The following is a 12049-nucleotide window of genomic DNA, read 5'->3' on the forward strand; positions in this document are numbered from 1 at the left end:
AACATGAAAAGCAAGATTGAGAAGTCACAAAATATCTATCATATATAAATAATTTGGACTCTTGTATTTTTACAAGATAACTGAATTCAACACCAGGTGAAAAGATGTGATGTTCACTGTCTGTGCTACTTTCCTTAGCAAATTAGATAATAATAATAAAAGCCTGACTTAATTGTTATGTTAGCACTTCTCAATCATTATCATGACATAGATATCAAAATAAATGATAATTGGGGCACCTAGGTGGCTCAGTTGGTTAAGTGTCCAACTCTTGATTTTGGCTCAGGTCATGATCTTGGGGTCTTGAGATGGAGCCCCTCATTGGGCTCTACAGTCAGTGGGGAGTTTGCTTGAGATTTTCTCTCTCTCTCTCCCTCTGCCCCTCCCCCTATAAATAAATAAATCTTCAAAAATAAGTAAATAAATAAATAAATAAATAAATAAATGCTAGTCATATGGCAAACTGGGTAAACTGAGGTGGCTGTTAACAACCAGATCAACTCCCTGATGGCTGTAGTCAGTTGGGTGCTGCAGACCAATCCAGAACTGAGAGGGTCAATATGTAGCTGTAACCCATTGGTGGCTCTGTAGTAAGCCACATCAGAATGAAGGGAAGATTCTATTCAAATCAATTGTGCACCTAATTGAGGAAATTTTATATTTATTTGAGACATATAAAGTATTCTTCAGAAATAATTAGTTTTTAAATAGTATCCTAAATGCTTGGAAACATGTGTGTGTTTTCATCTGTAATGTAGAGGGTGTGGGATTTAAGTTCTAGGTCTAATAAATTTGTGAAGATTAGAAATCATGTAAAGAATGTACCCATCACCAGGTATAGTGTATGAGAAACATTTTATCATGCTGTTTTATTATTATTATTATTGCTATTATTTTATTAGTAGAACTTACATTGTTCACCTCCACAAACAAGACCACTTCCTTTTTATTTACTCTCTAGAGAAATAAAATTAATTTCATTTTTTAAAAGTTCAATTTATCCTATGTTTAAATCTATTAATATATTTATGCAAAGTAACTTTTAGAAAATGTATGACTTCTGTTTTACTTTATCTCTTATTTTTCTTTCTTTCTCCTTCCCCTTCCTTCTTTTCTTCCTTTAATACATTCTTCTCTTCTATTTTCTTTTCTCTTTATCATGTCTCCTTGATTTCATAATGAATTTGAATTCCTTCTTCACTAATCGCTAAATAACTAATTATGAAAAACACTTAATCTTGGTGTCAAATACATATTTTAAATATAATTGCATTCAACAAAATAGGCTAGTGCCATGGGAGAGAGAAATTTTTAGTTTGGTGCAGCTTCTTTTAGATATATTAAGTTTTAATTTTAAATTTAGGTGAGCCTTACTTTTACTCCTAGGCCACATTTAACTTTTTCTTTCTTTTCTTTCTTTCTTTCTTTCTTTCTTTCTTTCTTTCTTTCTTTCTTTCTTTCTTTCTTTCTTTCTTTCCTTTTTTATTAATCTAGAATGATGCCAGGATTAAGTAAGTAGTTCAATGATGAAAATTTCAAGGAATACTTACAAACTTTTATTTGGAAAAGAATGTACACTCCAGTAAGAGAGACAGGCTTTGGTTGACTTTCCTATAATGCACAAGGTAAACCTTATAAATTTAGATTAATTGCTAACCTGGGGATTCCTCCTGCAAGATGCTGAAATCCATTATTAATGAAAAATATTTTGAACTAGCCCCACCTCCATATTCAAGTATTTAAGAAGTCTGCTCTTCCACTGCCATCCTACTCAGCCTTGGACTCAGCTGCTCTGAGGTAGGATCTTAGATTTTCATGGAAACAAGATAAAACATTCTGCAGAGAGTGGGATGTATTCTTTAGGAATCACTCTGTGACTATTAGAAAGTCTCTTCAAGATTAAAAATGATGCATTTATGCATTCACTTTTTGGCAGCTAGATTATTGGAAAAGGGATATTCTAGCTTAAAATATGGGAAACTAAGGGGAATCTGGTATAGTTTGGAAGAACATGAGTGGATTTACTGAAGAGGAAAAGGGCTTTTAAGAGATGATTTGTTGAAAGAGAGTACTTAGTATTCATTATGAGGAATTTTTAGACATTAATGGGTAGGTGTCAAATATAAGTTACACAGGGAGAAGCATGGATTTCCCTCTGAATATTTTTTAAGACAAGGATTGCCCTCTTTATATGTAGGTAGATGTGGTTGAAGGTTTTTTGCATGCTTGGGAGGAAACTGAGATATGTTAAATGTCAGCCAGGAAAAGCCACAAGAAGAGACAGAGGCCAAGCTCAGTTAAAAAAAAAAAGTGTATTTTATTTACAGGTCTTAGAGACAGAAAGCATGGCACAACACCAAGGGCCAAATGGGAAAATTACCAAGGTAGTCAGAAGGCAGATGGCAAGAGTAAGGAGAAAGCATTAGGCCATAGCTTTTTGGGGGGTTTCTGCTGGAAAGATAAGGCAAGGTAGGGGAAACAGGTTAGAGTTGGCTACTTTAGATAATTTTGTCTGGCTTTACTGTGGTCTCTAATTGCTTGGTACCTAGTGCTGAAATGATTAAGATAGAGAAATATTTTCTCTAAGGTGCACATGCCAGATAGAGGAGGTCTGGGTCTGGATTAGTAAGTTTTCGTATCAAAAACATGCCTCTACTCAGCTGTTCACTCTCTCTCAAGATTTGGCTAGCCCTGGAAGGGACAGTCCTCCAGCAGTTAGAAAGGTTTTTAAGATGCCAAAACATTATAATATGCAGGAAACTTAAAATATATACCTACAGGGTATCAGAAAGGATTGTTCTAAGACTTCCATTTCTTGGGCACTTCTTCCTGATAAAATATTGCTTTATCTCCCTTGGAATTCTCTTCTTACAAGAAACTGTGAAAGTCACAAACTGCCTGAATTTCTGTGGCTTCTCCCAGAAAAACTCCAGGCCTATTTTCTTGAAATGCACCACTTCTACCAGCTGGCACCCTGCACAGAGTTCCACCTATATCTCTTTACTTCTCCTCATATGGAAGACCATAAGCAGGATCAACACCCTTTACAAAACTCACTCTTCTTTTTTTTACTGAGGAGATCCAAAGCGTCTGTCCAGAGTGTCCTCCGCCATTTGGCTGGATCTTCCCCCAATCCCATGTCCTAATAAAGCTGGGTAATATTGAACAGTTTTTGTTCAATTGATATTCTCTAACTGAATAGCAGAAAGGCCTGAGTCTGAGGTCGTGCAGATAATTTTTTTTTACTTGTTTTTCTTTTTTAGGAAACAAAACAAAACAAAAACAAACAACAAAAATCTCTAGTTTGGGAGGGGAATGGGAAAAAACCTGGGAGTCTTGAATAGAAGAAAATGATAGTAGAAGAAAGGTTACCTGATGGGGAATGGAATCTGGAATCCTGTATGTGTAAATAAGCCAAATAACACATTACTTTAAGGAAGAGAGTGAACACTGATATTAAAATTAGATACTAGGAGCTGATGTAAACAGAAGTTAATCATAAAATATTGTGTTCATGATGTATATATTGTCACTGATTAATCACCATTCTAAATGTCTACAATACAATATTAATTGTGCATTTTGACCATGTGTCACATTAGTTTTTATATATTTGATTCATTGACAAAGTAAACATATGTTCCTTTGGGCTAAGCCTCTTAATGTGTTCCTCCTTTAGCAGGGTCTGTTCCCTATACATATTCTTCTTTCTCTCTCTCTCTCTCTCTCACACACACACACACACACACACGCAAGCAACTCAAATCCATTTTTTTAATGCAATGAGTCTATGGTTATTTTTGAAATAAGGAATTTGGTTTTAAATTATATCTTTCCTTCAACATTCATAATCTGTTACTAAGAAAGGATCCAAATGTGGGGTGCCTGGGTGGTCCAGCTGGTTAAGCATCTGTCTTCAGTTCAGGTCATGATCCCAGGGCCCTGGGATCAAGCTCCATATTGAGCCCCTTGCTCAGCGGGGAGCCTTCTCCCTCCCCCTCTGCCTGCTGCTAGCCCTGTTGTGCTCTCTCTCTTTGTCAAATAAATAAATAAAATCTTTTTGAAAAATGATCCAAATGTTAGAAAATATTTCATTCCTTAATCAAGGAGATTTGAGGCAATAAGAGTGATTTACCCTATGGTGGCTAACTGAAAAGAATAATAGTTAATAATAATAATAATAATAATAATAATAATAATAATAAGGTGATTTACTCTTGTGAATACTCTGTAGAGTCCAGTCTGAGTGTTCATATAAAATAAAATTATGTGGCCCATATTTTGATCCAAAAGTAATTTGTTGTTTTCTTAGGCAATTTTCAGATTGTTTGGTCATATTCTTTGCTATTTCAATTCTTCACTGTACTTTTAAAGGGATGTTTGGGAGCTGATTTGATACTATTAGTAAGTGAAATACAAAATCCTCAATGTATCTAAGTGAAGAAAAAAGATGTTTGGTCAAGATAAAATTACTGTGTGCCCACATGAAAATTTTAATATACAACCAGTTATTGATTGCCAAACCCTATAAACACAATTTCAGTTGTAATATCTTAAATTGTCTCTTTCTATACGAGTCAGATCTGTGCCTGTCACAAGAAAATCTTCTGCATAGTAAAGAAAGCAGAAGTAGCTGACTTTCATCAAATTTGTTGAGAGTTAAAGTTGATATCCGGGTATGGTTTATTAAGTATACAGACATTTGTGTTTATCCTGCTTAGCTGATAAGCTGTGATAAATGTAGGTTAACACTAAATTGATTTTATTTCCCCCCTCTGGATCTTACTTATTTATTTAGATTTTTTTTTATTTATGTGACAGAGAGACAGCCAGCAAGAGAGGAAACACAGCAGGGGAGTGGGAGAGGAAGAAGCAGGCTCCCAGCGGAGGAGCCCAATGTGGGACTCGATCCCGGAACACCAGGATCATGCCGAGCCGAAGGCAGACCCTTAACGACTGCGCTACCCAGGTGCCCCTAGAATATTACTCATAATATAAACCCACATTTGATGAACATTTAGAAAGAAAAGTAAGTCTCTCTATTGCCCTGATTAGCTTTGGTTCCACATAAAGGGGTGATTATTCCCTTTTGATGCTTCAGAGACTACGTATTCATTGTTATGGAACCAAAAAAAATCTAAGTATATTTATAGTATTGGTGGCCAATACATTTTACAGAAATAAACGTCTTTAGTAATTCTGTCACTGAAATAGAAGATAAACAATACAATATGATTATAATAATAAACTCATTCCTCAATATCCATGAACATATCCAAAAGAAGCTCATTTGCATTCCTCAAAAATAAAAAGTATGAGAATTGATTCCATTTAGTTCAAGGGAGATTTTTTTAAATTTTTTTTTATTATATTATGTTAGTCACCATACAGTACATCCCTGGTTTCTGATGTAAAGTTCGATGATTCATTAGTTGCGTATAACACCCAGTGCACTATGCAATATGTGCCCTCCTTACTACCCATCACCAATCTATCCCATTCCCCCACCCCCACCCCTCTCAAGGGAGTTTTAATAATATTGTATCTTTTTCCCTTTAAATTCAGAAATCATTTTTCCATCTGGAGTTATCTTTAATTATAAACATGAAGGATCAGTAACACAGTACCAAAATAAATGTTAAGGAATGAAAAAGCCAACTAGCAATGGGTTCCCAGAATAATATAACATTTTAATAGATTCAGAATGCCATCTTCTCAGAAAAACTCTGCTAATGTTTTGGCTGACCAATAATTTAAGAAAAGCTTAGGTCACTGTAGAATAATATGAGCCAATATTAAGTCCTAAAATTTCAAATTATTCCACAATAGCAACCAAAATGATTGCCATAGGGATGAACTCAACCCCATCCTTATGGAATATGATTCATGGCTATCCTCATTAGAGATTTATCATCCCAAATTATCCCATGAGAACAGAGACCCAACTGCTTAAAGTTACCTATGCTTAAAAAGGTGAACTTCTTTGACAGCACGTCTCACTATACCCCAGCTGACCCTGATCCTCAATTTAAGTTAGTAGCACTGCCCTGTTAATTCCTGATGCCCCAAACATTCAAAAATTTGTTTAATAATAATAGCATCCCCAGGGTGCCTGGGTGGCTCAGTGGGTTAAGCACCCAACTCTTAGTTTCAGCTCAGGTCACGACCTCAGTGTTGTGAAATTGAGCCCCACATTGGGCTCTGTGCTGTCTGTGGAGCCTGCTTGGGATTTTCTCTCTCCCTCTCCCTGTCTTTCCCTCTCCCTTTCTCTCTCTCAGAAGTAATAATAATAATAATAATAATAATAATAATAATAAATATAATAATAAAATACATTAGCCCCAATACTAAATTTATCTACATTTATTGCATCCATCTTCATTTTCTATCAATTTATGAAATCACAAATGTATGTCTATGTATGATTTTACAATGTAATCATCTTCACTGCAGAGAACTTAAATTCAATCAACCTTTCAATACTGGTTGCAAGGTAATATGGAGGGGAAGGCACAGTTACCAACCTCAGGAAATATTTAATCTAAACTAATAAAATTATAAAGAATATAGAGAAGTAGTTGAAAATAAAGCAAATTTTGAAAGTGGTTTTGTATAAACTATTATATTTATATTTCACACCAGGCTTACAGAGATATAGACCTATGATAACCTTTCATGGATAATGAAAGTGTTAATTTATAGATTATCTGCCCAATGTCACATAGACCATTAATACTGAAACTAGAATTCAAAATGATTCTAAAGTCTATATTCTGTCCTTTATACCATGCTGCTTCTGACATATTATCCATGGTTGGCCCTGCCTAAATTTCAATTATTAATTAACCTAGCAACATTTTGCCTTTGGAGCCCTAGGTGCTACCATGTGACACAAACATGAAGGCCAATCTCCAGAACTCCACTGACTTTATCCTCTTGGGCCTCATCACCCATCCTGCATTCCCTGGGCTTGTCTTTGCAGTGGTCTTCTCCATTTTTTTGGTGGCTGTAACAGCCAATGTGGTCATGATTCTGCTCATCCACATGGACTCTCGCCTCCACACACCCATGTACTTTTTACTCAGCCAGCTTTCCATCATGGATACGGTTTACATTTGCATCACCGTTCCCAAGATGCTGCAAGATCTTCTATCCAAGGAAAAGATCATCTCCTTCTTGGGATGCGCACTTCAGATCTTCCTCTACCTGACTCTAATTGGAGGTGAATTTTTCCTGCTAGGCCTCATGGCCTATGACCGGTACGTGGCTGTGTGCAAACCCCTGAGATACCCTCTCCTCATGAACCGCAAGATTTGTTTGTTCATGGTGGTGGGCTCCTGGGTTGGTGGTTCCTTAGATGGATTCATGCTGACCCCCTTCACCATGAGTTTCCCCTACTGTCGGTCCAGAGAAATCAATCACTTTTTCTGCGAGATCCCAGCAGTACTAAAACTATCATGTGTTGACACATCACTCTATGAGACTCTGATGTACGCCTGCTGTGTGCTAATGCTGCTCATCCCTATATCCATCATCTCTGTTTCCTACACACGCATCCTGCTCACCGTCCATAGGATGAACTCTGCTGAGGGCCGACGAAAAGCCTTTGCTACCTGTTCCTCCCACATTGCGGTGGTGAGCATTTTCTATGGGGCAGCCTTCTACACCAATGTGCTGCCTCATTCCTACCATACACCAGAGAAAGACAAGGTTGTATCTGCCTTCTATACCATTCTCACCCCAATGCTCAACCCACTTATCTACAGCTTGAGGAATAAAGATGTGGCCACAGCTCTAAGAAAAGTGCTGGGGAGATGCCCCTCCTCTCAGAGAAGGAGAGTGGTGGATTTGTCCAGGAAATATTAGAGGGTTCCAGATACAAAGATCGTTTGTGCTGTGGCCACTGGCACACAGTTATTTCAGAAAATATGCTTTTGATTCTGGAAAAAAAAAATTCACTGTGATTTTAATAATCCTGAATTATCAATAAGGAAAATTGTCCCTTTGCAAGAATCACATAGGGACAATAACTGAAGCCTACAAGTATCATAATTGGCCAATGCGCTGGGATTCACTGACATTTTCCAGAGAGCATTCTATTCAGGTAACACTATAAATAATCCCAAACAGGCCAAATGCCCCTTTTAAGAGTACTGAATAAATATTTTTTATGTTACACATGTTCATGTGTTATTTGTGTCTATATTACTGGTCAACTTTTGAACAGAAATTGCAAGGAGCATTCACCATGTTCTTGAGGATTTAATGTCAAACATTCAGTATAAATTAAATAATTTCTAATGATAATAATGTAGCTGCTTTATTTAGGAAAATTTTGTGAAAACAACTTAATTATATTTTGGGTTCTGTATTCTTAGTCATCTTTTATGAATGCTTGTGTTCTCTAACCACTGAAATTAAACTGTGGGTAGTTATCATGCCTTTATTCGCATAGAGTCTAGTATGTTCCTGGAAATCAATAAATATTTACTAGTTGAACAAAAACTGACTTCTGTCATTCAGATAGCAACATGGCTAAAATCTTTCCAAAACTTGCATTCATGACCTGGTAGGGTGGGCAGTTATGTGGGTGGCAAAGAATTGCTCAAAGAGTAGAACAAGCAGGACAGAGTTCATTCACTCTCCAAAGGAGGAGAGGGGCCAAACATCAAGAGAGATGTCAGCCCTGAGTTTCTGTCAGGCTGGGCTTTTTAAAGGGTTTTGAAGGATGTGAGAGAGTTGCTGTTGTGTCCATAGGGAGTGGCAGGTGGGGAGGGGTTCGACTTTTGGCCAGGTAGAGCAGGAGGTGGCAAGTTTTTCTAAGGGCCCTGTCTGGGGTTTGTCCAGGATGTGGTTTGCGGTCCAGCTAGAGTATATGTTTTATGGTCTATTTTCTGAGAATGTGGGGTACTGTGACCTAAAAAAAAACAAAAACATTAGGATCAATTATCTGTCAGTTTTATCTGTAAGCATGGCTAGGAAAGGGGCTTTGAATAAAACCATTTTATCCCCTCCTCTCTTTATTTTAAACTATTCCTGATTGAGAAAACTTCCTGCTGAATAAGGTCATAGAGCTGCCCTACATAGCTGCAAAAGAGACAAGAGTGAGGGACATACTGGTAGCAGACTGCTGTGTTCTGAAAGCCAGGGCTTCCTAGGTATGTGACAGATTGTTAATTAAGTTGAGCTTTGGAAAGGGACCCTATATAACCTTTGTTGTTTAGGAAGGTGAAGAGAGTGATGAAGCCAGAAATAGAAGTGGGAAAAGAGGTGCTATAGATGAGAAGTTCATCTACATCTCAGATAAGGGTACTATTTGGGAGGGAGGGAGATTAGAGAGATCTGATGCCAGAGCTTGTCCAAAGAAATGGGGCTATCCTTAAAACCCTATAGGAGAACTATCCAAGTCAACTGTTGGGAGCATCAGGTGTCTGGGTCAGTCCAGGTGAAGGCAAAAAGGTCTTGGGGTTCTGGGGAGATGGGAACAGTGAAAAATGCATTTTTAAGATTTAAGACAGTGAAGTACATGGTGGAGGGTGAAATGGTGGAGAGAAGATTATATGAATTGGGGACAACAGGATGGATGGGGACAAATGCCTCATAGATAATTCTGAGATCCTAAACTATTCTATTTTAAAAAAAATCTGGCTTTTTGAATAGAAGGAGTGGAGTATTGCAAGGAGAGTTAGTAGGTTTTAGTTTTGAGGTAAGGAATTTGGAAATGAAGGGTTGTAAGCCTCACACGCCCTCAGCTTTGAGAAGATGTTGGGGTTTTGAAGGAAAACAAGTAAAATCCTTAAGGTATATGGTGATGGGGTGAGTTGAGTAGTCTTAACTGGTTTGGAGATGTCCCATATGGGTGAGAGATCTGAAGTCATAATTGGACGAAGTGAAGTGGGAATAGGGTATGTTGATTCAGTAAGGAGTCCCAAGAATCGGGATTGGGAATGGATGGGGTACAGATGAAGGTAAGTCCCTAGTTTGGTCATGATGTTTCGTCCCAGGAAGGGGACAGGACAGCATGGCCAAACAAGAAAGGAATGGCTAAAGGTTTGATCTCTGAAGGCACATTAGAAAAGCAGGGTAACTGAGGGTTGAGAAAGAATACTGTCAACCCTGACACAGAGATGGAGAAGGAAAAAGAGGGTCTGGAAAATTCTGGGAGAGTGTTGTAGGATGCTCCAGTGTTAATTGCGAGTTGCCCTGATTTGGGCCATGGAGATGACATGTATGGGAGCCTTTGCCAATCCTGGGATGTGTCAGTACCTGTCCTAAAGAAGTCCCAAGAGATCTGCCACCAGAAATATGGCTGATGCCCCCTGTTTGGGCCCCAAAGACAAGTTTGGGGAGCCCCCCCTACATTGTTACTCTTCCAGTGGCTAACCTGCTTACTGGAGGGGATGGGAATTTCAAGTGGTGGTTTTTATTGGGACATTGTTTAGACCAGTGATCAGGCTTACTGCAGGTGTAACAAGCTCTCAGAGGGGGCTTGTGGAATGTTTGGGTTGAGTTAGTAGGTTTAGACTGCTCCTGAATAGCTCCATTAAGGACAGTAGTCCGGAGCTGATAAACCTGAGATCATTTTTTATCTCTTTGTCTCTTTTTATCATTGATTTCATCCTCTCTGCTGTGAAAAACCTTGAAGGCTGGGTCTAGTAGTTCAGATTGAGGGATTTGAAGGCCTTTATATAGTTTTTGAAGTTTTTGTTTGTTTGTTTTGTTTTGTTTTGTTTTTCTAATGTATGGGACTGACTGGGAGATGAAATGCATAGCCAGGATAGATTTTCCTTTGTAAGAGTTAGAATCAAGGTTGGTGAATTTTTGGAAAGCCTCAGTCAGGTAAGTGAGAATAAGGGCAGGGTTTTCATCTGATCTCTGGGTGATCTTTCTTAACCTTTCATATTTGGCCTGTTTAGAAGCTGCTCATTTCATGTCTTCTATAAGGCAGGTGACCATGTGGTATGTTTGACCTTGTTCCAGAGTAGGGCTAATAATTCCAATTGGGCTCAGCTAAGGGAACCACTGCCTTGCTGGGAGCATATTGTGCAGGCTGATTGAAGTTCATATCATCAGCATATTCAGTAGCCTTGGATAAAATTCTGGTCTTTTCTTCTGGGGTGGTACAGGTGGAGAGAATAACATAGAGGTTTCTCAAGGATAAATTATAAGAAAGGGTGAGATATTCAAATTGCTTAGTGAACCTGGAGGGATTGGTCAAGAGAAAGAGCCAAGCTTAGATACTATATGATAAAGATCTGGCATGGAGAAGGGAACATGGACTTGAACAATACCCTCTGCTCCAGAGGCACTGGCTGGTAGGAACAAAAGGAGGCTGGTAAGAGTGGCCAGAGCAAGAGTGGATGGGAGAAAGATCAAGATGTGGAGGCAAGATCTGGTTGGTAATGGGGGTTCTGACAGGTCTTGAGGGAAAGTAGGGTAGATGGGGGGATGTGGAGGTGCCAAGGGAAGATTGACTGTGGGCAAGTGGAAAGGCAGAGGTTGTTCAGCAGGGTTGAAGTCTGAGTTGGAAGAATCAGGGAGAGAGAGTTGTCTTTTGGGGCAATAGAAGGAGCATATTGTAAGCAGTGTAAAGGTCAGGATGATGATCAATTTCAAAGAAAGCTTTGACATAAGGAACCTCACATCAAATATAGAGGCTATGACAATATACACTCAATTGGAGAAGAGTATTGTGTTTAAGAAAGCCATTCTTTATGGTGACTAACATAATAAAAAATATTATTATTAAAAAAAAAAAGAAAGCCATTCTTTGGCCGGACCTCCTGGTCAACTAATTTATATTGGGGCCATGTTGTATTACAGCAGAAAATAGGATATTTGAGCCAAATATCTTGTTCCTATTGGAGGCTTTTGATATTTTTAAGGAAACATCCCAGAGGGGAGTCCTTGGGAAGGGTGGACAAGGTATTGCCCATATGGAAATCTAGGAAAAGGAGAAGAGAGATTTTGAAGACTGGAACAAAGGGAAAAATCATGAAGGGAGACATCTTGACCCAGACTCCCAAGAAGATGGAACCCTGACCAGTAT

At 38.3% G+C, this 12049-nt stretch overlaps 1 protein-coding gene across 1 annotated transcript; it reads left to right on the forward strand.

The window, feature by feature from the left end:
• The first annotated feature begins 6897 nt into the window (after positions 1-6897).
• On the forward strand, positions 6898-7866 carry LOC113261911 (olfactory receptor 2T2). The gene has a single exon (XM_026508222.1). The coding sequence runs from the start codon at positions 6898-6900 to the stop codon at positions 7864-7866; it is 969 nt and encodes a 322-aa protein (XP_026364007.1).
• The last annotated feature ends 4183 nt before the right edge of the window (positions 7867-12049 follow it).

The sequence above is a fragment of the Ursus arctos genome, unplaced genomic scaffold (assembly GCF_023065955.2).
Source record: "Ursus arctos isolate Adak ecotype North America unplaced genomic scaffold, UrsArc2.0 scaffold_5, whole genome shotgun sequence".
NCBI lineage: Eukaryota > Metazoa > Chordata > Mammalia > Carnivora > Ursidae > Ursus > Ursus arctos.